General features: G+C 43.5%; 1 protein-coding gene across 1 annotated transcript in view; it reads left to right on the plus strand.

Annotated features, from left to right (window-relative positions):
* Positions 1-18,032: 18,032 nt before the first annotated feature.
* LOC144497774 (phospholipid phosphatase-related protein type 5-like) overlaps positions 18,033-27,629 on the plus strand; it is an 81,589-nt gene continuing 71,992 nt past the window's right edge. Inside the window, 1 exon segment of the mRNA XM_078219211.1 lies at positions 18,033-18,089. Within this exon segment, the coding sequence (XP_078075337.1) occupies positions 18,033-18,089 (57 nt within the window).

Raw genomic sequence — 27,629 nt, forward strand, 5'->3', positions numbered from 1 at the left:
CTGGGTGGGAATGTTGTTGGTGCAGGCTCGATGGGACGAATGGCCCCCTCCTGCAGTGTAGGAATCCTATGATTCTTTGGACATGATTGTCACTGGTAAGGCCAGCATTTCTTGCTCATCCCTAGTTGCCCTTGAGAAGGGGTTGATGAGCCAGCTTGTTGAACCATTGCAGTCCATGTGCTATGGGAGTCCCTCAGTGCTATGGGAGTTCCAGGATTTTGATCCAGCGACAGTCAAGGAACAGTGATATAGTTCCAAGTCAGGAGGATCTGGGCCCTGGAGGGGATCTTGCAAGAGGTGGTCTTCCTATGTGTCAATTGTCCTTGTCCTTCCAGGTGGTGAAGGTCACTGCTATTGAAGGAGCCTTGGCAAGTTGCTATAGTGCATCTTGCAGATGGCACACATTGCTGTCACTGTGAGGGAGTGAACATTTAAGCTGGTGAATGTGGTGCCGATCAAGTGGGCTATTTTGTCCGAGATGGCATGGAACGTCCTGAGCGTCGTTGGAGCTGCACTTCTCCAGGAAAGTGAAGAGTGTTTCATCACACTCCTGACTTGTGCCGTTTTGATGATGGATAGGCTTTGCAGAGTCAGGAGGTGAGTTATTCACTGCAAAATTCCCAGCCTCTGAAATGCTCTTGACACAATAGGGTGAAACTTTACCAAAAAATGGCAGAGTGTTATTTCTGGCAAGAAATCTGGCATACTTCTCTTCAGAAAAACAGATCGGTTTTCTCTCCAGATCTTACGACACTCTGCAAATAAAATTAAGGAGGGTGGCATGTTTCAAGCTATCATACAGGAGGGGTGGGGCCTAAACATACCAGCAAAACCTAGCATAGAACATTACAGCGCAGTACAGGCCCTTTGGCCCTCGATGTTGCGCCGACCAGTGAAACCAATCTAAAGCCCCTCTAATCTACACTATTCCAATATCATCCATATGTTTTTCCAATAACCATTTGAATGCTCTTAATTTTGACGAGTCCACTACTGCTGCAGGCAGGGCATTCCACGCCCTTACTACTCTGAGTAAAGAACCTACCTCTGACATCTGTCCTATATCTATCACCCCTCAATTTAAGGCTATGTCCCCTCGTGTTAGCCATCACCATCCGAGGAAAAAGGGCTCTCACTATCCACCCTATCTAATCTTCTGATCATCTTGTATGCCTCTATTAAGTCACCTCTTAACCTTCTTCTCTCTAACGAAACAACCTCAAGTCCCTCAGCCTTTCCTCATACGATCTTCCCACCATACCAGGCAACATCATGGTAAATCTCCTCTGCACCCTTTCCAACGCTTCCACATCTTTCCTATAATGCGACGACCAGAACTGTACGCAATACTCCAAGTGCGGCCGCACCAGAGTTTTGTACAGTTGTAGCATGATCTCATGGCTCCGAAACTCAATCCCTCTACCAATAAAAGCTAACACACTGTATGCCTTCTTAACAACCCTATCAACCTGGGTGCCAACTTTCAGGGATCTATGCACATGGACACCCATATCCCTCTGTTCATCCACACTACCAAGTATCTTACCATTAGCCCAGTACTCTGTATTCCTGTTACTCCTTCCAAAGTGAATCACTTCACACTTTTCCGCATTAAACTCCATTTGCCACCTCTCAGCCCAGCTCTGCAGCTTGTCTTTGTCCCTCTGTAACCCGCCACTTCCCTCCGCACTCTCTACAACTCCACCGACTTTAGTGTCATCTGCAAATTTACTAATCCATCCTTCTACACCCTCATCCAGGTCATTAATAAAAATGACAAACAGCAGTGGCCCCAAAACAGATCCTTGCGGTATACCACTAGTAACTGAACTCCAGGATGAACATTTCCTATCAACCACCACCCTCTGTTTTATTACAGCTAGCCAATTCCTGATCCAAACCACTAAATCACCCTCAATCCCATGTGTCTGTATTTTCTGCAATAGTTTACCATGGGGAACCTTATCAAACACTTTGCTGAAATCCATATACACCACATCAACCACTTTACCCTCATCCACCTCTTTGGTCACCTTCTCAAAGAACTCAATAAGGTTTGTGAGGCACGACCTACCCTTCACAAAACCGTGCTGACTATCCCTAATCAAATTATTCCTTTCTAGATGATTATAAATCCTACCTCTTATAATCCTTTCCAAAACTTTGCCCACAACAGAAGTAAGGCTCACCGGTCTATAATTACCAGGGTTGTCCCTACTCCCCTTCTTGAACAAGGGGACAACATTTGCTATCCTCCAGTCTTCTGGCACTGTTCCTGTAGACAATGACGACACAAAGATCAAAGCCAAAGGCTCTGCAATCTCCTCTCTAGCCTCCCAGAGAATCCTAGGATAAATCCCATCTGGCCCAGGGGACTTATCTATTTTTACCCTTTCCAGAATTGCTAACACCTCTTCCTTATGAACCTCAATCCCATCCAGTCCAACAGCCTGCATCTCAGTACTCCCCTCGACAGCTCTGTCCCTCTCCTGTGTGAATACCGACGACAAATATTCATTTAGTGCCTCTCCTATATCTTCAGACTCCACGCACAACTTCCCACTACTGTCCTTGACTGGCCCTCATCTTACCCTTCTTTTAGTCATTCTTTTACTCCTGACATACCGATAGAAAGCTTTAGGGTTTTCCTTGATCCTACCTGCCAAAGATTTCTCATGTCCCCTCCTGGCTCTTCTTAACTCTTTTAGGTCCTTCCTGGCTAACTTGTAACTCTCAAGCGCCCTAACTGAGCCTTCACGTCTCATCTTAACATAAGTCTCCTTCTTCCTCTTCACAAGAGATTCAACCTCTTTAGTAAACCACAGTTCCCTCACACGACTGCTTCCTCCCTGCCTGACAGGTACATATTTATCGAGGACACATAGTAGCTGTTCCTTGAACAAGCTCTACATTACAAATGTGCCCATCCCCTGCAGTTTCCTTCCCCAACCTATGCCACCTAAATCTCACCTAAGCGCATCATAATTTCCTTTCCCCCAGCTATAACTCTTACCCTTCGGAATATACCTATCCCTTTCCATTGCTAAGGTAAATGTAATCGAATTGTGGTCACTGTCACCAAAGTGCTCGCCTACCTCCAAATCTAACACCTGGCCTGGTTCATTACCCACTACCAAATCCAATGTGGCCTCGCCTCTTGTTGGTCCATCTACATACTGTGTCAGGAAGCCTTCCTGCACACATTGGACAAAAACTGACCCCTCTAAAGTACTCAAACTATAGCTTTTCCAGTCAATATTTGTAAAGTTAAAGTCCCCCATAACAACTACCCTGTTACTTTCGCTCCTATCCAGAATCATAGTTCCAATCAAAGGCTGAATAACCCCCTCCCCACCCCACCATGGAGGTCTCAGGGGCTCCCCTCCTCACCCCCAATCATCAGAGTCAGCACTCCTCTAAACCGCCCCCCCACCCCAAATAGAGTTGTCACTTTTCTAAACCCCCCAATCATTGGCCCCTTCTCTCCCTCAAGGAGATCATTGGTTCACCCCCCCCCCCCCCCCAACCATACAGTCTGAGCCATGACCCACCTGCACCATCTCACACCCTCCCCAACAACCATCGACAGCATCCCCTGCTCCTCTGTCCAATCCCAGCCACCACATCTAAATGACCCCCCCCCCCCCATCCCCCATGAGGTTCCCATGTGGCCTTCCCTTTGGAACAGGTTGGCACTACCAGATTGGCATGGGCATAGTGCTAACATGTGCCAAGGGGCAGTGCCAGGCCACATCCCTCTTCCCTGGGTACTATCCTTACATTGACGCCCCTGGGGAGACTCCCACAGCAGGTTCCCGTCTTGCGAACATGTTGTAAACCACGTCAGCGCGTTGTCAATATCTGGCGAGCGTTTAATCATATTAAAATATATAAAAATGCATGTGAATCAGGTTCTCACCCACTATGGGCGGGAATCTGATAATGTCACTGGCGAGGGGCAGGGTAGATCCAAAGTGTGTTCTCACCAGCGAGAATTGCACCTTCCAGATCTTGAGCCCTTACCGGCATTCACACAGATGGCGAACAAGGGCTGCCTCCAATATATTTATATGGCTGGTCCACCGAATATCATTGTCAAGACAGTGACCCACAGGATGTTGATGTATAATTGGAAAGGAAAAAAAAACAGTTTTTGGGGGAAAAAGCAGGGGAATGGAATGAATTGGAACTGGCAGAGACACAATTGACAGAATGGCCACCCTCTGTGGTGTATGATTTTCTAGAGTGCTTCCAATATAGGTCCTCACCTGATGTGCAAATTACAACTGAAAGGCCTCAGACTGTTTGTTAACTAAATTTGTCCAGACCATTTATATGCTGACCCACAAACTGCATTTTCTTGGAAGAGAGGATGGACTACAATAGCCAGGACCTGATGCAATTAAAGCCATTATAAACAGGACATTAGATTTGATGGGATAAGTATCACTTAATGTATCATATTATGCCATTCACTAATACTATAATGCCTTACTTGCATTGCAGCTGTTTATGATTCTGGGTTGAAAATGCTGCTGCCAAGCCAACATTGAATGTGTATATTAGGGAATGCTTTAATATATTTGCTTCATTCGTTCATGGAACGTGGGCAGCATTTACTGCCCATTCCTGAGGGCATTAAGAGTCAACCACATTGCTGTGGATCTGGAGTCACCACATGCCGGCCGGACCAGGTAAAGATGGCAGATTTCCTTCCCTAAAGGACATTCGTGAACCAGATGGGTTTTTACAACAATTGACAGTGGGTTTCATGGTCATCATTAGATTTTTAATTCCAGATTATTATTTAATTCAAGTCCCCCCATCTGCCATGGAGAGATTTAAACCCAGGGTCTCTGGATTACGAGCCCAGCAAAAATACCACTATGCTACTGCCTCCCCATGCTTCACAGATCACTTGCATACTTAACTCTTTAAAAATCTAAATCAGAAATGTTTCACTTAGAGGATATTTGTAGAGTTTCTCTGCATCAAGTCTCAACCAATTCTCATCTGGACACAAGTAAATATAGGCAGGCAATGCAACATGGGAAAGATGCGAAAGCAAAAGTCATGTTGTGCATGACTGTTGGGATTCTTTCACTGATCCCAAGTGTTACTGAGGAGTATCCCACATGAAACTCCCCTATTTCCTATTAAAAGGCATATATTATCCCACCCGTTGCTACATCTGCCAAAATTTTACTTCTCCAGATTCATATAGAAACTAGTAGCAGGAGTCGGCCATTCAGCCCTTGAAGCCTGCTCTACCATTCATTTTGATCATGGCTGATCAAGATCAATATCCTGATTTTCCCCTTCCTCCTCATATCCCTTTAACCCCAAGAGCTGCGTCTAATTTCTTCTTGAAATCACAATGTTTTGGCCTCAACTACTTCGTGGTGATGAATTCCATACATTCACCACCCTCTGGGTGAAGAAATTTCTCCTCACCTCAGTTCTACCCTCAAACAATGACCCCTAGTTCCGGATTCCCCCACCATTGGGAACATCCTTTCTGAATCTATATCCTGTCAGAACTTAAGTTTCTGAGATCCCCGCTCACTCTTCTAAGCTCCAATGAATACAATCTTAACCGACTTCGTCTCACCTCATATGACAGACCTGCCACATTCAACACGTGGAAATCAATATCTTTCTTCTGGTACCATTTTGCAGTTCAGGCACTCTGATAGTCACTGCACATTTTGAAGGCAACATAAATAGAATTCATGCAGGAGATGATGGTTCTAATGGCTCATATGAAATAAATAGCCTGATAAATTGAAAAACAGCATGGGATTATGGGTTGCAAGGCAATCAGTGACAGGGCTGATGGGTGGAGACTCATTCTTGACACTATGCAAAAGCAATAGCACAAATGCTATCAGTGACATCAGGAACAAAAAATAACTGAAATTGCGGGAGACACTCAGCAGGTGAGGCAGCAGTTAAAACAGCAAAGGAAAAAGCAGCCACAGTTATGGTGTTATAATCCAAAGTGTTTTGTGAAGTCCACCTGGATCATCGAGTCAAAGCAGTTTACAGCATGGAAATAGGCCCTTTGGCCCAACTTGTCCATGCTGCCCCTTTTTATAAACCACTAAGCTAAATGCTTTCCCGCATTTGGCCCATATCCCTCTTTACCCATGTAACTGTCTAAATGCTTTTTAAAAGACAAAATTTTACCCACCTCCACTACTGCCTCTGGCAGCTTGTTCCAGACACTCACCACCCTCTGGACCCTTTTCTATCTCTCCCCTCTCACCTTAAACCTATGCCCTCTAGTTTTAGACTCCCCTAACATTGGGAAAAGACATTGACTATCCAGCTGATCTATGCTCCTCATTATTTTATAGACCACTATAAGATTACCCCTAAGCCTCCTACGCTCCAGAGAAAAAAGATCCAGTCTATCCTTATAACTCAAACCATCAAGTCCCATAGATCCTGTCTCTCAATATACCTTCCAACAACTTACCCACCACAGATGTGAGGCTCACCGGCCTGTAGTTCCCAGGCTTTTCCCTGCAGTCCTTTTTAAACAAAGGCACAACATTTTCCACCCTCCAATCTTCAGGCACCTCACCTGTGACTATCGATGATTCAAATATCTCTTCTAGGGGACCCGCAATTTCCTCCCTAGCCTCCCACAATATCCAGGGATACACTTCATCAGCTTCTGGGGATTTATCTACCTTTAAGACTTTAAGCACCTCCTTTTCTCTGATATATACACTCCTCAAGACATCACTATTTATTTCCCCATGTTCCCTAACATCCATGCCTTTCTCAACAGTAAATACTGATGAAAAATATTAATTTAGGATCTCACCCATCTCTTGTGGATCTGCACCTAGATGTCCTAGTTAATCTTTAAAAGACCCTACTCTCTCCCTAGTTATTCTTTTGCCCTTTATGTATTTGTAGAAGCTCTTTGGATTCTCTTTTGCCGATCTGCCAAAGCAATCTTGTATCCCCTTTTTGCCCTCTTGATTTCTTTCTTAACTCTACTCCTACACCCTCTATACTCTTCAAGGGATCCACTTGATCCCAGCTGCCTATGCATGTCACATGCCTCCTTCTTCTTCTTGACCAGGGCCTCAATATCCCAAGTCACCCAGGGTTCCCTACTTCTACCAGCCTTGCCCTTCACTCTAAGAGGAATGTGCTTATGCTGAACCCTGGTTAACACACTTTTGAAAACCTCCCACTTATCAGACGTCCCTTTGCCTGCCAACAGACTCCCCCAATTAACTATTGAAAGTTCCTGTCTGATACCATCAAAATTAGCCTTGCCCCAATTTAAAATTTTAACTTTTGGGTGAGACCCATCATTCTCCATAGCTATCTTAAAACTAATGGAATTATGGTCACTGTTCCCAAAATGATCCCTCACTAATACTTCTGTCACCTGCCCTTCCTTATTTCCCAAGAGGAGGTCAAGTTTTGCCCCCTCTCTAGTCAGGCCATCCACATACTGAATGAGAAATTCCTCCTGAATACACTCAACAAATTTCGCTCCATCCAAGACTCTAATCATAAATTTTGCAATTTGAATTTGGCTAGGGTAAGCCTGAGATATTTCACTTCAGGTATGATTCAAATGACCCACAAGGGAGCTTTTATGAAACAAGGTTTATTTAAAAATACAGTTAACATAACAACTTTTACCAATTACAACAAGAAAAACAAGCACGAATGATAGTGCTCCAACCAAACAAACGTCCCTGTAAACATACACCTGCCGCAGGTTGGACACAGAAAAGAATGCTCATGTGATGCTGGAACTTAGTCCTTTGGTTGGAGAATTGAAACACTGACTTCTTAGCTGACCGAAGTAGAGATAATGACCTCTAGTCTTTAGCCAGTAAACCACTGGAAGAAACAATTTTCACTCCAGGAAGGCATGAAGACCTGCTTCCAGCTAGCCAGCAGAATCTTTAATACCAAGAGAGAGAGAAAACCTGCCTGCATCCAACCTGAAGTACAAACACTTAACCAAAACAGCAGCCCAAAACTGAAAGAACTCCCATCACCTGACCTGTCAATCATTCTTCCTCCAACAATTCAGGGTCACAAAAAAAAATCCCGGAAAGTACATGAGGTCCAGAGTAAAAATAAACAAAACCCATTTAAAGCAGCAATAAAAGGACTGTTAAGCAGGCAGCCAGTGCCACAATGAAAAAAAAACTGCTTATAATCTGCAGACAACATGATTTAAAAAAACATTTCTTAAAGGCACATTAGCATCACAAAGGGGACACAGTAGTTTAGTAGTAATATAATTGGATTGGCAATCCAGAAGCCCAGACAAATGCTCTGGTGACATGGGTTCAAATCTCACCATGGTCACTATGTTACTCACAAGTGGCTGTGGTGGAAGAATCAATCCAGACTGGTCCTTTAGGTTCAAGCCAGTTTGCTGTAAGACACTTCCTCGGTACTATTAACCTACAAGAAACTCTCCACCCGATAGCTGTCTCTATTTATAGGACAATCACTGTCACATGTCTATCTAGCCATTCCCTTGACAAGGTAATTGTCATAAACTGTGGTTAATAGTACGTTGACACACTGATCAATTCAATTAATCTACATTTGAAAGCTAGGCTCAGTGATGGTGACCATGCCAACTATCAGTGATTGGTGTAAAACCCATCTGATTCAGTAATACCATTTAGGGAAGGGAAGCTGGTATCCTTACCTGGTCTGGTTTACATGTGATACCAGACCCACAGCAATATGGTTGAACCTTGAAGGCAGCTATGTAGGAATAGACAGCAAATCCTGGCCTTATCAAGGATGTGCATATGTCCTGAATTAATTTTGAAATGTTTCAGGTACACAAAGAATTATCCAGGATTGTCCTGGAGTCTCTGGAAATTGAAGATTAATCCACAGGACATTGTTGCATCCAAGGAGGCATATTATGGATACATTAAACAAAGTTGTGTTTCTTTTTTAAAATTTTTTATTTAGTTATAAAAAAAATATTGGTGATGGGAGAAAAAAGACTGTTTCACTGACCAATCAAGATTAATCCAATTGGGTTGCAAAGAGTTTGTTCCGTTCTCAACTGGCAAGGACAGGTCACCTGATGATTGAGCCAATGGAGCAGGAATGTGGATTAAAAGCAGGAAGTCATATGATGAAACCTCCAGGGATACACCTGACCAGAATTGATAACCTTAGGCTCTTAACCCTTTATCAGAAATGGAAGATATTATCATTGAACAGTGTATTAGCAAGATCAGAGCAATGAAATAGGGTAAAGAAAGAACACATAGGCTGGAATTTTACCATCCCGCCCACCACGAGAACTGGAGCGGGCAAGGGACGGACAATGGAAAGGCCCATTGACTTCAGGCGGGAGTTTCGGAACAAGCGAGGCCTTAAAAACCCACCTATTATTTATTCATTCATGGCTTGTGAGCATAGCTGGCAAGATTAGCATTTATTACCTATCCCTAGTTGCCCTTGAGAAGGTGGTGGTGAGCTGGCTTCTTGAAGTGTGGCAGCCTGTACTCCTGATGTGGAGATGCCGGCGTTGGACTGGGGTAAGCACAGTAAGAAGTCTCACAACACCAAGTTCAAGTCCAACAGGTTTATTTGGTAGCACAAGCCACAAGCTTTCGCAGCACTGAAGGAGCAGTGCTCCAAAACCTTGTGCTACCAAATAAACCTGTTGGACGTTAACCTGGTGTTGTGAGACTTCTTACTGAGCCTGTACTCCGACAGCGTTGTTAGCACATGCTCCAAATTGCAATGAGGGAAATTATGTGCTTTGAAGTGATTAAGCATAAAACAAGGGATGGTTAAGTGACCAAAGTAACAACAATGTGAGATAAAAAGAGGCATGAAGAGGGAGCTTGGAGAAATAAAAGATATGTATGAAACCCAAAGAATGTGTGAATAGTTGAACGAGTGCTATTCATATGTGGTTGGCTGATGCAGGGGAGTCATGAATCATATGAAGACAATGTAGACCTTAATTACCAAATAGCCGCACTCTGGTTCATTAGGGTGGCTTGCAGATGGTGCAGCTGCTGAAGGGCAGCTGTTGAACAGATTGTGACTGCTGCCAGGATAGAGGGCATTTATCAGCATAATCTTCTTGGTTTGGTCACATACCAAATGCTTGCTCAGGGAGTGAACACTGTTGTCCAGTACATCATCAGTCCCTCAAAACCAGGATGACATCTGCCAGGCATCTTAATTTGTGTGTCCTCGAGTGAGTCAACAAGTCCTGCAGCCATAGATCTTCGGGCAAAGAGGAAGTTGGGCTTCTCATGCCAGGATTCTGATATCTCTCATTTTGTCTAATTGCTTCTCTGTAGCAGAGATCATTCAGTCAGTTTCTGATTGTGTTGCGACTTGCTGGATGGTAAGTTGTGTGGCATGTTCCTCCCCTTTTCAATGAGGCCTTTAGAATGTGCCTTTGATTTCTGTGTCCTAGCTCTTTGAAGTCGGGTGTCATCCTAAAGTTGTGAAAGAAGGATCTGTTTCGGAAGCTGGTTATTTGGTCTGCAGCTCCAGACCAATAGAACTGATTTTGTATGATCTTGGGTTATAATGGTGGAGGAATTGGCTTCGGTGAGAATGCTGGAGTTCGTTCATCTCTCTTCCCGCTTTACTTTTAGTTTTCTATAGAGACATCACTAGTGGAAATTTTCCAGCATCCAGAGATGCCTTTGGTAGGTGAGCCAAGTCCCAATGCCCATTGTTACATTCCTGCTTTTGTATTCAATATCTCGCCCAATAAAGGAAAGCAGTCCATACGCTTTCATGACCACCCTGCCCTCCCATCTTCAAGGACTGGCGGACATGTGCTCCAAGTTCTCTCACTCCTTCGAGCTCTCTCAGTAGTGTCCCATTTATTGAGCATTCCCTTCCTTTGTTTGCCCTCCCCAAATGCATTACCTCAGACTGTTCCAGATTGAATTCCACTTGCCACTTCTCTGCCCATTCAATCAAACCATTGATATAATTCTGGAGTCAACAGCTATCCTCTTCACCGTCAACTACACAGCCAATCTTTGCCATCTGCAAATTTTGTAATCATGCCATCCACATTTAACTCTAAATCATTAATATATATAACAAACAGCAAGGGTCCCAACACAGCCCTGTGGAACATCACTGGAAACTGTTTTCATTCGCAAAAACATCAATCGATCATTACCCTTTTTTTCCGGTCACCAAGTCTATTTTCGATCCAACCTGCCACCTTCCCCTGTAGCCCATGGGATCGCACTTGAGAACTTGTCAAATGCCTTAGTGAAATCCATGTAGACAACATCCACTACACTACCCTCCTCAACCCTCCTTGCTACTTCCACAAAAAACTCTACTAAGTTAGTAAGGTGTGATCTTCCCATAACAAAACAATGCTGACTATCCCTGGTCAATCCATGCATTTCCAAGTGATAGTTCTACTAAGACTGTCCAAGCAAAAGGCTGCTTGAGGGGAGACACTGAGCTGGCCCTATCCGGTGATTCAAGTCCTCAATATGAGGACAGATGTATTTATGAGGCACATGTGCACATCAACAGCTGTGAAGGTGGATGAAAGCTGCAGTGGGTTCAGTACACATGCCCATAGAGATGTGGTACGCATAGACTCATGTCGATGACTACACCATTTGGAAGCAGGCTACCTTGGAAAGCACCTACAGCTTCTCTCCCCTGGGAAAAAAGGCAACAAAGTCCCCTGTCCTGACACATAGGGTGTTGGTGACCTCCCTGACGCAGTGATACATGGTGCACTGAAAGACATTTGGCAATGTTGGCTCCAGCTTGGAAAGATGCCGAGGTATAAAAACTGTAACTAGGAGTGACTGGCTGCATTGTCCTCATGCTCTAATAGAGGTGGTTGCACACTTTCACAGTAACCAGCTTCTTGATGAATCAGAGCCACTTCAAACACTGCCATTAAGAATAGCTTGGATGGACGCAGCCTTGTGTTGAGAGACCTCCAGCTCCTCCCTCTTTATGCAGCTTCCCCTATCTGCTGCCTGTACCTAATCCCATCTCCCTGTCATGCAGCAACTATAGCTGCCATGAGTGAGTGGAACCTTTCTGCACTGAACTCCTTGCAACAGATTCTTCAGCACTCCCAACATCACAGTGCACATTTCTTCCACCAACTCTGCAGCAGGAAAAAGGAAATGAAGAGCACTTCACCTCAAACCCTATTTATGCCTTTAAATAGTGAGTGTTGGGTCCCTCATTTGATCAAGAGCATGTGCTTACAGGACCTGTGAGGTCCAAACTGACAGATTAATCCTTTCATTGGGAGAGATGATGACCTAGTGGTATTATCACTAGACTATTAATCCAGAAACTCAACTAATGTTCTGAGGACCCGGCTTCGAATTCCACTACTGCAGATGGTGGAATTTGAATTCAATAAAAAAAATCTGGAATTAAGAATCAACTGATGACCATGAAACCATTGCCAATTGTCAGAAAAACCCATCTGGTTCACTAATGTCCTTCAGAGAAGGAAACCTGTTGTCCTTATGTGGTCTGGCCTACATGTGATTCCAGAGTCACAGCAATGTGGTTGACTCTCAACTGCCCTCTGAACAAGGGCAACTAGGGATGGGCAATAAATGCTGGCCAGCCAGTGACGCCCATGTCCCACGAATGAATAAAAAAGGTTGCCAAATGAGCATTAGACGCTGACTGACATCATGTTCTGCCCATCCTGCAGGCCTGCATATATCTGGTGCAGGCACCATGAACCTGCTCTATTCAGCTTTCAAGCATGGCAATCTACATGGGCCACCCCAGATGTGAGCAGAGGCAGGCAGCCATACTTAGCCTCTCTGGGCTCTCACACCACTGACACCTGCACTGATGGAAGGCCCAAATTTGCAGCCATGGATTTCTGAAACTTGAATCTACACACATTAATTGGTTAAAATAACTAATCTGGATTAGAAACTTGTACCATTTATTGCACCTTCAAAGATTTCAAATCCTCATCCAATAGAATGTCATAGAATCATAGAATCCCTACAGTGCAGAAGGAGGCCATTCAATCCATTGAGCCTGCACTGACACAAATTCTATCCAGGCTTTACCCCTGTAATCCCTTGTATTTACTCTACTAATTCCCCTGACACTATGGTCAGGATTTTCCGGCCATGTTCGTCCTAAAACCGGAAAATCTGGCCCGAAGTCAATGTGCCTTTCCATGGTCCGTCCCTTGCCTGCAACGATGCAGCATGGGAAAACTCCCCCTTACCTGGACATCTTTGAAATGTGGGAGAAAACCAGAGCACCCGGAGGAAACCCACGCAGATATGGGGAGAAAGTGCAAACTCCACATGGACAGTGACCCGAGGCCAGAATTGAACCCGGGTCCCTGGGGCTGTGCTAATCACGGTGCCACTGTGCCAATATTATCCTGGTCCAATTGCTCTGGCCTTTTTTAAGAGTTTTAAAATGAATTTGTCTTGTTATCTTCATTGAAATGTGGATATCAGTCTACATGTAAACGCACTGCAGTTTTGCACTTGCCACCCAACTTCGAGCAAGCAGCACATGAACTAAATGGTAACAATCACTAATGAGACATACTTTGCTGGTGCTCACTGTTTGTTAGACTTGCTCTTGCATGTATAAATTTTTTTTTAAAGTTGCATTGCAATTTACTACAAGTGTCAGTTGATAACATTGCAGTGAGGGAAGCAGTTAATTTTGAACTTGTGACCAGGACAAGGAACTGTGTATCTCCTTTAGCTAATCAGATTGAAGGATTGTGAAAATAATATTGCAGAGTTTGAACGTAGAAGTGTCAATAAAAATCTTTAATTTAATGTGAAAGTGGGTACAGAAAGAGAAAAAGAGGGGAAGGAAAATTGAATTATGAAAGAGAGGGACAAAAGAGGTAAATAGGTAAAGTAACAAAAATCAATCTTTAATTTTACACTTTTAAAATCTCCAACAATTAAAACCTGAACAAATGAGACTATACCTTTGTAATAGTTATTTTTCAATGGCGGCTAAATTAACTGGCGGTAACAAACAACTATCATTTTCTGAAAAGAGTTCCTGGACTGCAATAGGCAAAGCCTCCTGTGGTGAGTATGATTCATATTGATCACACAGTAAAAGCAACTTTACGCAATTCAATGCAATTTAGTGAAGAACTAGTAGCGAGATGCTATCTTCATGGCACTAATTGGACGGGAACTCTTGGATATTTGAGTTTAACTACACATCCACCTTCATGGAAAGTTGCAATAGCATCTGTTGATACATAATAGAGTGCCACCAGTTATTTTGACAGCAAATTATGGGCCATTATTTTTGAAAGGTAAATCCACAAAAACATGTCAAATTTCACTTTTAAAAGTTTATAAAAGAGCATACTCTTAGTCATACAGCATCATTACAAGTCAACACTTAAAGCAGTTATATGCAATTAATTTAGCATTTATTTTAATGTTGTAAATGATTGTATATTCCTGTATTGTAAACGAGACAAACCCTGTTAAAGCAGCATCCAAATAACTGTGATGTTCATTCATATGGTAAAATTTTAAGACATTTTGAATCATCATGTCACAACTTTATTTGTGTTGTGAGTTTTTCAAGCAACTTAGAGGCACAGTTTATTTCTATTGTTTGCAGGTAGTTAACCTTTCTAAAATTAAAGGCTCCAGTATTCACTGAAGCAACATTTCAGAGTACGTGGTCGGAAGAGATTCTGGTCAGGAAGCCAGGAGAATGGGCTTTCCCAAACTGAAAGTTTAGGTGCTTTTCTTTAAATAGATTCCCCATCTGAAAGCCTGGTTGGCAGGTTTGGCTGCCTGTCTGTGGGGAATGTTCCAGAAAAGGCAGCAGTAGAATAGGATGCATTTCATGGTTGTCAAGAAGGTTGTCAAAGATCACTGGGTGTCACGGAAGATTTGAGGGCATGCCAGGGGGAGATCAGAGAGATGTCGGCGATCAGGAGAGTGATGGATGTTTGGAATAAAGCCAGAGGTTGTGAAGGAGATCAGGATTGCCAATCATGGATTGGTGACCACATGATGGATTAGAGATCAGGAGAGTGATGGTGCGGTCAGAGGGGTGTCAGAAATTTCAAGGAAGATTTTTGGGTGGAGTTTGTGAAGTTAGAAGTTGCCGTGTTCATTAGTCGACTTGTTAGGGCGAGAGAAAACATTTCTGTTTCAGCCCTCAAGCCGCGCTGTAAAGTCACTTAACTGATAGATTCAATCCTTCTTGTTGCCTTTTACCTGCTGGGTTTCACAATGTTCAGGAAGCCCAGCAAGCATTGGTTAAAATGAGAAACACCACAAAAAGAAAGAAGCACGCAGCCTCCTTAAAATGTTTCAACAACTGACCCACTTTCTGAGAGTGAATTAGTCACCTGCCACTCTTCCCATGTCCAATAAAATCGGAAATCACACACCATCCTGACTCGGAACTATATCACATTTCCAAAATCTTGGAACTCGCTCCCTGACAGCACTCTGGGTGTGCCAACACCCCATGGACTGCAGCAATTCAAGAAGTATCACTCTCTTAAGAGCAATCGTGAATGGACTGTAGATCAATAAATGTTGGCCTTCCAATGACACTCACATCATTTTTTTTTTAAAGTGGGAAGCTTTCAGTCAGTTCGGACTCCTGTTTCAGATTTTTGACATTTTAAACTCCCCAACAAACCAAACCCACCCATTTTTTCCTGACGCTATTTACTCCCGAAAAACAAAGCAGTGGTATTAGTGATCCAACAAGTACATGCATTCTTCTACGTGACTCACCTAACTTACATCAGCTCATCTCACGGTATCATAAGGAACTCTCCTGAAGCTGGAAAAGAGTGCAATGAAACATGGTGCCTTTTAAATCATGTTGTGAATAATAGCTTATAAATAGTTAATAACTTGAAATTCCTTTCTCCACTAACTTCACAGAGTTGTTAACATGACTGAAATAAATCATAGTAGCATTTACATTCATGCTCCAGTCTAAATGCCCAATGTGGCTAGAGTCCTTGACAGCATATTTTGATTGTTTGATGTTCATCTCACCTCGCCTTAGATTTGCCATCTTGTGCTCGCTTGATATTCTGCTTTTGGATGTCTCTAAGCTCAGCCATTGACATGGCACAACTGGATGAAGACAACTGGTGCAGTGCTACTGCAAGACAGGATAACTCGTACAGTTCAGTTGCATTGAGGAACACACTTGATAATTAGGGAGGCAATGGCGTAGTGGTATTGTCACTGGACCGAGTGATTCAGCAACCCAGAGTAATGCCCCGGGGCCCTGGCTTCAAATCCCACCATGGCAGATGGTGAACTTTGAATTCAGTAAAAAGTCTGGAATTAAAAGTCTAATGATGACCATTGTCGATTGTCATAAAAAACCCATCCGGTTCACTAATGTCCTTTCGGGAAAGAAATCCGCTGCCCTTACCCGTCCTGGCTTACATGTGACTCCAGAGCCACAGCAATGTGGTTAACTCCTAACTGTCCCTCTGAAATGACCTAGTGAGACACTCAGTTCAAGGGCAACTCGTTTCAAGTTGATTCCTTAGTGTCACAAGTAGGCTGATATTAACACTGCAATGAAGTTCCTGTGAAAATCACCTAATCGCCACACTCCGGCGCCTGTTCGGGTACATTGAGGGAGAATTTGGCATGGCAAACGCACCAAACCAGCACATCTTTCAGACTGTGGGAGGGAACTGGAGTACCCGGGAGAAACCTAGGCAGACACGAGGAGAACGTGCAGACTCACACAGACAGTGACCCGAGCCGGAAATCAAACCGGGGTCCCTGCTGCCGTGAGGCAGCTGTGATAACCCACTGTGCCGCTTCAAAAAGGTTTTATATTCATACGTTAGTCTTGGGCTGCATTTTGCATGCCTTACCACCATGTCACATTTACTACCGTGGATCACATACTTTATTCTTGTTTGTTAAAGTGGTAAACTTGAATAATTACATCTGACACATGGTTTTGTGCCCTATCTCGCTGTCAGATTAAGTTCAGATGAAATTTATTGAATGTTGAAGTATTACAATCTCAGGATGAGAATGCACTCCACACTACATTATTGTTTAAACTGCCTGCCATCAGTATACTGATTCCTAAGTGGCTACACAAGAATTGATTGTTGCTGTCATAGTAATTAGTGCTTAACTGTTCACGGAACCAACAGCTGCTGGAAGTGTGAAGATTGTCCTTATAGATCAGTGACCCTGAATTGGTCAAACTCACAAATAGCATGAACAATTGATTGACTGTGAAGTTAGATTTATTTTAGATGATGCGCATGATGGCATGCGATACAACCAATCAAGATTTCATCAATTGATGCTTCATCAGTCCCTATGCCTTGGCCTCTCTACTTTTTATCCACGTTACCGGCCTTTACCATTGCTTCCTGTTTGGCAAAGAAACAATGGGGGCGATTTTGAACCCGTGTTCGCCATCAGCTTAAATGACAATGCGGGCCCAAAATCCTGCAAGAGTCAGGAAACGAGATTCTTGCCAGCGGGATTGTGTTTCCTAACTTTCTCCACCCCATGACATAATGAGGTTCCCATCCAGACAAGGCGGGAAGCTCAAACATTAAATTTTCATATATTTACATATCATTAAAGGGCTTTCCAGCGACATGATCCCCCTCACTGAATATTCATACCTCGCCGACATGGCATCATGTCGGCAAGGCTCACAACAGGCATATAGAATCATTGAATCCCTACAGTGTAGATGCAGGCCATTCAGCCCATTGAGCCTGCATCGAAAACAATCCCACCCAGGCCCTATCCTATCCCCGTAACCCCACGTATTTACCCTGCTGGTCCCCAGTAAGGGGCAATTTAGCATGGCCAATCAGCCTAATGTGCACATCTTTGGAGTGTGGGAGGAAACCGGAGCACCGGGGGAAACTCATGCAGACATAGGGAAATGTGCAAATTCCACACAGACCTAAGGCCAGAATTCAACTCGGGTCCCTGGTGTTGTGGGGCAGCAGTGTTGACCACTGTACCACCATGCTGACCCAGATAGAAATAGGAATCAGTCAAGGGGAACCTGCCAGGGGCACCAAGGTAAGTATAGCCCTCCGGAAGGAGGGACAAGCCTGGGCAGGGCCAGGGCCTTGCCTTGGCACAGATTGGCACTGCCCAAGCTTAAAGATGGCACTCAGTCAGAACCTGACACTGACATATTTTGGTAAAATTCTGCTGAATGATTCCATCTGTTTCCGATTTGATTTTTGTAAATTGGGCACCCAACACCCGGGGCTGAACTTCTGTCTTCTGATGCTGAGAAAAACCATGTCAGGAGGCTGAAACGAAAGGAGTGATGGGCTGTCTTTTAAAACTTATCTCCCAGTTACTACCGTTCATCATTTTCTCTGGGTCAGGAAATCTGGTCTCCTGACGTTCCCTTAAAGTCAGGTCGGGTTCACTATTTAAATGCCTGCTCCAAATATAACTTTCTCTTACATTTCCATTATCATGTTGGCCGGTGGGTTCCTGGAGGCCCTGGGAATCACACCAGGTAAGTCACTTCATGAACCTTGAGGGAGGTCTGCTGTGGAGTCAGGAATCTATTGACGGGCAAGTTTCAAATCTCTTGCCAATTTCAAGTGCCATATTGTAATGGTTTGTCATAGAGTCATAGAGGTTGACAACATGGAAACAGGCCCTACAGCCCAACCTGTCCATGCCACCCAGTTTTTATCACTAAGCTACTTGTGATAACTTAAGTATGTTTTCAATCCAGTGATTGATTAAGGGGTTCTGTCCTTAAATATAGAAACATACAAAATTGGTGCAGGAGTAGGCCATTCGGCCCTTCAAGCCTGCACCACCATTCAATATGACGATAGTTGATCATGTACTTTCAGTATCCCACTCCCTCTTTCTCTCCATACCCCTTGATCCCTTTAGCCACAAGGGCCACATCCAGCTCCCTCTTCAATATATCTATCGAACTGGCCCCAACAGCTTTCTATGGTAGAGAATTCCACAGGTTCACAACTCTCTGAATGAAGAAGTTCTTCCTCGTCTCTGTCCTGAATGGCTTACCCCTTATTCTTAGACGGTGACCCCCAGTTCTGCAATTCCCCAACATCGGGAACATTCTTTCCGCATCAAGTCTGTCCAGTCCCATCAGGATTTTATATGTTTCTATGAGATCCCCTGTCATTCTTCCAAATTCCAGTGAGTACGAGCCTAGTCGATCCAGTCTCTCTTCATAGGAAAGAGAGCATTAAATTGACCAGTACCATGTTAGGGTTCAGATGCATTAGACCCTTTCTCCAGGGGATAAGACCTCTTCTCCATTCCACCGTATAGAGAATCAGATGTGAAAGTATGCAGAGAGCTCAACAGATTGATTTTGACATTGATTTAATGTTCTGACCCCTGCTGTGTCTTTCAAGCCCTCTTCCAGCTTCCACTAGGTACAGAACAAATAAGCCACATAACAATACTGTCAAGACTTTGAAATGCTCATAAGATGAATAAAAAGTCACAATAAGGCATTCAACATTCCTTTTGAAAAATAATTCTCCTTCTTATCTTCTCATAAAACATCAATGAAACAAACCATTCTCTATGAACGGTATTTTTTTGTCTGTATGGCATTCAAGAAACAATAATTTTCACTGTATGTTAATACATGTGACAATAATAAATCAAATCAAAATCAAACCATTGAAATTTCTATGAATGAAATCTTTAATTTTTTCCAAAGGTATTGAAAACACTTGAAACAAGGATAAAGTTATTACAAAGCGATGAAGCTGTCAACCAAACAAAGCTAGCCTTTGCAACTGTGTAAACAACCCCCCATCACCTTGTTGAGTTCATTAGTCATTTTCGGAATGGAATCAAGCATTCATAATAAGGCTTTTGACAAGACAAATTAATTTACATTAAATGTCAGGTCACCAGCTTCTGTTGACACAATTGCCAGATATTATTATATGTCTCATTACTTTTGCATCTAATGGATACTGAACAAGTCATTATGGAGGATGCACAAGGGCATGAAGGGGGCAGGGAGAGGGAATGGGAAATGAGTGGGGGGGGTGAAGGGATGAGATCATAGAGCCATAGAGGTTTACAGCATGGAAAAAAGCCCTTCGGCCCAACTTATCCATGCCGCCCTTTTTTCTGTGACCAACCTAGGATTCAATTGGAACCAACCAAGAGGGCTGAACAACCATGGATTGAACTGAACAAAAGGCCCAGTAAACAGAGACGCAGCTGCTCTGACTCCAGCCTGTAACTGACACCCAGGGGTCAAAATGTCTGGTGAATGAGCTGACTTTAAGAAGTTGGGACAACGACAGGAAATGGGCCAAGTCATGGTTCCAAAATTGAAGACAAAAATCTGGCCCAATGTCTTCAATTTTGTTTCTCTATAGTCCAAAAAGCCAATGAATACTTTCCACGTTTCATGTGACGAACACCAGCATTTGCTCAGTGAAAGTTTTATGGTACACTGAAACAGCTGCACATGTGCACTCTAATAAATATTACTACTTAATAGCGATTTAATAATAGTGATCTGACTGTACGCAATCATTCTGATGACTAAATTGCAGGATAGGTCCCCACAGAATTATAGTTAATTGTCAACTATTTCCAAGAAAGCATTAGACGGTAGAATTTAATTGTGTTTTTGATCAGGAGCAAGTGAAGAATCCATTTCATAAGCGAGGGATCCATTTTGTGTCAAGGCTGAAAAGCTGGTCGAACTTTGTTTACAATCAGTCTTCACAACAAGACTGAGTCCCTGTTAAATATTGCTTACATTGTTGTGAGCAACCCCCTCGGTTGGTCACAACAAAGATTGAAATGTCTTTTTCACAAGAATATGCCTTTTTTTAAATCAGAATGTATTTAACATTTAAGCTGTGAGCAGTAAGGAGCCAGTCAAACAAGCCTTTCTTGAGTCAAAGAATTATTAAAAACACACCGGTCGGTACCTTTCTCCCTCTCCACAGCGTGTTTGGCAGCAGATGGAGGCCGCAGGAACTTATGGTCCTGCCATTGTCAACCGGGTTTCCCGTTTAACTTCTCAGAGGCTGGTGTCCCTTCACCAGATTCCCTTTATTTACAAACTCAATTCCACTCCGAGGGGTGCTTCAGGTAAAAAGACAGAGTCCGGAGTGTCAGCAGCCCTGACATTCCTCAATATATACACAGGTGAGACTCTCTGGTTGGACAGGCAATCATAACCTCAATCAGGGACTTCATATTCCAAGAGGCCAGCCTCATAGGCCTCATTGAGGTCATTACATCATTGAATGCATCCCTCGCTGCCAGGGAACCCACAACGGGAGTGCAAGGTTGGCGAGACTGTAAGATCCCACTAGCATGAATGGCAGCAAGATTTCGGCTAACATCAAGCAATTGGCCCTCATGCAATCATTAGACACACACACACGTGTATCAGAAATAAGGGGAGTTAGAGTCCAATAAATAAAAGGTAAAAGAAGATATGGTTAAGTGTCCTATGATAATTTTTTATTCATTTCTGGGATGTGGGCATCACTGGCTAGGCCAGCATTTATTGCCCATCCCTAGTTGCCCTTCAAAAGATGGAGGTAAGCTGCCTGATTGAACTGCTGCAGTCCCTGAGGTGGAGGTACACCCACACTGCTGTTAGGGAGGGAGTTCCAGGATGTTGACCCAGTGACAGTGAAGGAACAGCGATATATTTTCAAGTCAGGGTGGTCACTAACTTGGAAGGGAATCTCCAGATGGTGGTGTTCCCAGGTATCCTCTGCTGTTGTCCTTCTAGATGGTAGTGGTCATAGGATTTGGAAGGTGCTGCCTAAGGAACCTTGGTGAGTTCCTGCTTCTTGTAGATGATACACACAGAAATCATAGAAATCCTACAGTACAGAAGGAGGCCATTCGGCCCATCGAGTCTGCACCGACCACAATCCCACCCAGGCCCTACCCCCACATATTTTACCCGCTAATCCCTCTAACCTACGCATCCCAGGACTCTAAGGGGCAATTTTTTAACCTGGCCAATCAACCTAACCCGCACATCTTTGGACTGTGGGAGGAAACCGGAGCACCCGGAGGAAACCCACGCAGACACGAGGAGAATGTGCAAACTCCACACAGACAGTGACCCGAGCCGGGAATCGAACCCGGGACCCTGGAGCTGTGAAGCAGCAGTGCTAACCACTGTGCTACCGTGCCGCCCCTGTTCGTCGGTGGTGGAGGGAGTGAATGTTTGTAGAAGGGATAGCAATCAAAACGGGCTGCTTTGTCCTGGAAGGTGTCAAACTTCCAGAGTTTTGTTGGAGCTGTGCTCATCCAGGCAGGTGGAGAGCATTCCATTCCATTCTTTACTTATGCTTTGTAGATTGTGGACAGACTTTGGGGGCGGGGGGGGGGGGGGGGGGGGGAGGTGCGGGTGGTTGAGTGGTGAGGGGGTGGCAGAATGGATCAGGAGGTGAGTTACATGCCACAGGAATCCTAGCCTTTGACCTGTTCTGGTAGCTAGAGTATCTCTATGGCTGTTCCAGTTCAGTTTCTGGTCAATAGCAACCCCCAGGATGTTGAACGTGGAGGATTCAGTGATGATAATGTCATTGAATGTTAAGGGGGGTGGTTAGATCCACTCTTGTGGGTGATGGTCATTGCCTGGCACTTGTGTGGCATGAATGTTACATGCCATTTGTCAACCCAAGCCTGGATATTGTCCAGGTCTTGTTGCATTTGTACATGGATTGTCAGTGTCTGTTGCGAATGCTGCTGAACATTGTGCAGTCATCAGCGAACATCCCATCTTCTGACCTTATGATGGAAGGAAGGTCATTGATGAAGCAGCTGAAGATGGTTGTGCCTAGGACACTATCCTGAGGAACTCCTGCAGTGATATCCTAGAACTGAGATGATTGACCTCCTACAACCACAACCATCTTCCTTTGTGCCAGGTACGACTCCAGCCAGCGGAGAATTTCCCCTGATTCTCATTGACGGTAGAGGTCCTTGATGTCATTCTCAGTCAAATGCTGCCTTGATGTCAAGGGCAGTCACTTTCACCTCACTTCACCTCTGGCCTTCAGCTCTTTTTTCTATGTTTGTTATGAGATCAGGAGCTGGGAGATCCTGGCTGAACCCAAACTGATTGTCCGTAACAGATTATTGCTGAGTAAGTGCCAATAGCTTGGTCATCCTTGAGGCATAGATTTTTAAAATAGTGCAGCCGATTTGGGTTAGCTGATTTCTGGATGAGGTCAGATGTCGAAGTTATCGTAATTATTATGAGATCTCAGTTCGTTGATATGTTTCTGGAAGAGTTTTTCTTCTTAAACCGGACAATACTCTTATTCCAAAAGTGAGAGATGGAGAGAGAACAACCTTCAGCTTGTTTCCCCTGCCAGAAATTTTCTTAACACCGTCTGTGTCACTTGCAATCTCTTTCAAGAGGTTGAATAGCTTTGCCCCTTCACCCCTTGTGTATTTCCAAGAGTTTTGGGGTTTTTCGCTCTGTGGCAGCCATCACTTCAATAGTCAGTACTTTGTGTTTTTAATGTTTCTTCCTCAGGCAGCCCGGAGTTTTGACGGGAATCTGGATTACAGGAAACGTCTCTCTCTTCACATTCTCCTGAAGGAGATTTGTTTGTCTCTCACCTTCACCTTGGAATGTGGCCTTGTAATTTTAAGCAGTTTGCTCTCTCTCAGTTCATGTTGCAAAATTTCCAGTCAGTTAAAAGTCGGAAAATCATACTTTCAAGAAACAAACGGGGGCATAGTCTCATGACAACATTTAATTCTGAATCTTCTCAGAATTTTTGGAAGCATAAAGACTAATTTTATCTGTAGTGTAACTACAATAGAGTTTGTAGAATTCTAGCACAGAAATAGATTGTTCTGCTTTCTGTTGTTTATGCTCCACATTTCCTTCCCCCACATTACATAATCTCAGTCTTTCTCCATCTCCTTCCATAACTTTTACTTTTATTTACTTATCAATCTTCTCTCAAATGCCCCTATGCACCTCATCTATTCTTAACCTTACCTTAACTGCTGTCCTTAACCTAATCTTAACCTAGACACTGATGTCCTCGAGGATCACAGATGATCTGCTGAAGAGTGTATAGAGGTAATTGAATGTAGATACTGTAGTTGCAAAGGTATATAAAAAAGGGTGAGATTGCAAAGCGAAGTTAGAGGAAGAGTGAAGTGAGAATTAGATTTAGAAATTTGAATTCACAGACTATAAGAAGTGTGGAGGCAGGCAGCTGGCTAAGGTACACCACCGGTACTTCACCAAAGAAGAGAATGTCGCCAGTGTAGCACTAACAGAGGATGCAGTAGCAAAATTGTGTAGGATGGCAATAGATAAAGGGAACGCAATTAAAAGCTTTACAATTTTGAAAGTAGAACAGTCACCCTGTCTGGATTGGATGCTGGTTACTGAGGGAAGTAAGGCTGAAAATTGCAGAGGTTCTGGCCACAATCTATAGATTCTCATTGGATATAGATTTCAAGTGCTCCGTCCCTGATTAAAATAGGAGAAAGAGATAAATCCAACAACTCCAGGTCAGGCAGATAATATCTGTGGTGGGGTAACTTGTAGAAGCAATAATCCAAGAAAAGAATAATTGGCATGAGGAAGAGTATTAAGAACATAAGAACATAAGAAATAGGAGCAGGAGTAGGCCATCTAGCCCCTCGAGCCTGCCCCGCCATTCAATAAGATCATGGCTGATCTGAAGTGGATCAGTTCCACTTACCCGCCTGATCCCTATAACCCCTAATTCCCTTACCAATCAGGAATCCATCTATCCGTGATTTAAACATATTCAACGAGGTAGCTCCACCACTTCAGTGGGCAGAGAATTCCAGAGATTCACCACCCTCTGAGAGAAGAAGTTCCTCCTCAACTCTGTCCTAAACTGACCCCCCTTTATTTTGAGGCTGTGCCCTCTAGTTCTAGTTTCCTTTCTAAGTGGAAAGAATCTCTCCACCTCTACCCTATCCAGCCCCTTCATTATCTTATAGGTCTCTATAAGATCCCCCCTCAGCCTTCTAAATTCCAACGAGTACAAACCCAATCTGCTCAGTCTCTCCTCATAATCAACACCCCTTATCTCTGGTATCAACCTGGTGAACCTTCTCTGCACTCCTTCCAAGGCCAATATATCCTTCCGCAAATAAGGGGACCAATACTGCACACCGTATTCCAGCTGCGGCTGGAATACTGTGTTAATAAATACTTGGGTTAATAAAGGAAAGTCAGCTAGGATTGGTTAAAGGCACATCCTCTTTTGATTAACTTGCTTGAGTTGATGAAGTAATGAAAAGGGTTGATGAGAATCATGCAATCAGTGTTGTGCATTTGAACTTTTGAAAGATATTTGACAAAGTACCACGTAACAATACAGCAACAGAAAAATTGAACCCCATGAGTATTTTTTTTCATTTGTGGAACATAGGTGTCACTGGCTGGCCAGCATTTATTGCCCATCCCTAGCTGCCTGAGGGCAGTTGAGAGTCAACCATGTTTCTATGGCTCTGGAGTCACATGTAGGCCAGACCAGGGAAGGATGGCAGTTTTCCTTCCCTAAAGGGTATTAGTGAACCAGATGGGTTTTTCCCAACAATTGACAATGGTTTCATGGTCATCAGTAGATTCCAAATATTTTCTTTTATTGAATTCAAATTCCACTATCTGCCATGGCAGGATTCGAACCCGGATCCGCAGAACATTAACTGAGTTTCCGAATTAATAGTCTAGCGATAATACCACTAGACCATCGCCTCCCCTCTATGAAGTGGGAGTGACAGCATGGGTACAATTTGCAGAGGAAAAGAGGTGAATGGTTGTTTTTCCGACTGGAGAGAGTGGCTGGTATTAGGATCGCTGTCTTTTTGGATTAATGACCTGAACTTGGGTATACAATACATAACTTGAAAGTCAACAATGGTGGTAAATAATGAGGAAAACAGTAACAGATTCCAGGGGTGGGCAGGCAGATGAAACGTGATATATAGTAGCTTTAAATACAGGAACAGAGAGACCTGAAGGTATATGTACACAAATATTTGAATGGGGAAGCCCAAGTTGAACAGCAATTTAAAAAAACATGTGGGCTCCGCGGTTTTCTTCACAGAAGAACTTATTACAAAAGTGAGTCAGTTATGCTAAGCCTTTATAAAACTTTGGTTAAGCCTCAGCTGTAGTAGTGTGTTAAATTCTGGGCAGCACACTTTAGGTAGGATGTTAAGGCCTCGGCAGAAGAGATTTACCACAATGGCACCTGGGTTGAGGGACTCGAATTATATGGAGGGACTGGAGAAGCTGGGGGCTTTTCTACTTAGGGTGAAGAAGGTTAAGAGGACATTTGACAGAGCTGGTCAAAATCATGAATGGTCTTGATGGAATGAACAAGGGTAAACTGCATCCAGTGGAAGGAGGGTTGGCAGATGTGGGACACAGGTTTAAGGTGATTGACAAAAGAGCTAGAAGTGACAGGAGGAAACATTTTCTTTTTACGCTGCGAGTTGTGATTCAGAATGCATTGGCTAAAAGTCTGGAGGAAGCAAATTGAACTGTAACGTTCGAGAGAGAATTGCATAAATGAAAGATTACAGGGCTACAGGGAAAGAGGTTGGGTTGCTGGACTAAAAAGCCAGCATAGGCATGACAGGTCTTCTGTGCTGTACCATTCATTGATCATATGCCTTCCATAGCTTTGTAACAATAGATTGCTATTTTTCATACCTCACTGTGTTATCAAGGTAGATCCAGGCCATGACTTGTATCTATTTACGTCAAAATGGAGAACGATTTTTGTCAGGATCCCATCTTATAAAAATCATTTGGAAAATCGCTGATACTTTCAAGAAATAGAATGGTTTATCACGTCTAATTTACATAACCTGGTAGCTTCAAAATTCATTCTCTGTCATGGTTTCAATGATCTTGATATGAGAATCGATTTTCCAATTATCCACCTTTGGTGGGGAGTCTTGCGGGCCCCTGTTGTGCCTGTTGTGAAATCAGCCCTGGACAGAAAATAATGAGCATCTGCCGTCAATGTCACAAAGTTTGCAGTTGGTGCACAATGATCGCTTTAAAATCAAAATTCAATTGTTGTGCACGGCCCGTTTTATTTTAGTGCGCGGTCCTTTAAATTAATGCATGAGTTACACTGTTTGGACTATTACTATCCCCAGTCTATTTTAAGATTTTCCCTATGCAAGAACGACAAGAGCTGTATTGCATTTAACAAGGCTTTCTACGTTGCACAGGTTCACCACTTAGAGAATAATGGATCTGGCAGCTGTTGAGTGGATTGCATCTTAAGTGACTGAACGGTGATGTGATCTGAAGACCAATGCAATGCTTCAGCAGCTAACAAGGCCAAGGAACACTTTTATCTTATAATGTAGACTCTTATCCATCAGTTCATATTCAAGATACAGACTCAAGACTCAGTAACCTCAGGCCAGAATTGGAATCTAAAGAGCAGGAAGAGAAGGAATTTGTCTACAATACATGTTGTCTACCTTCAGAAACTAAAAAGCATTAATGCACTGCCAAGTGAGAGCATTTTCCATCATTTGATCCATTAGGATGCTCATATCCTGAGGGACAGT

Source organism: Mustelus asterias, chromosome 8 (genome assembly GCF_964213995.1).
Source record: "Mustelus asterias chromosome 8, sMusAst1.hap1.1, whole genome shotgun sequence".
NCBI classification, from domain to species: Eukaryota; Metazoa; Chordata; class Chondrichthyes; order Carcharhiniformes; family Triakidae; genus Mustelus; species Mustelus asterias.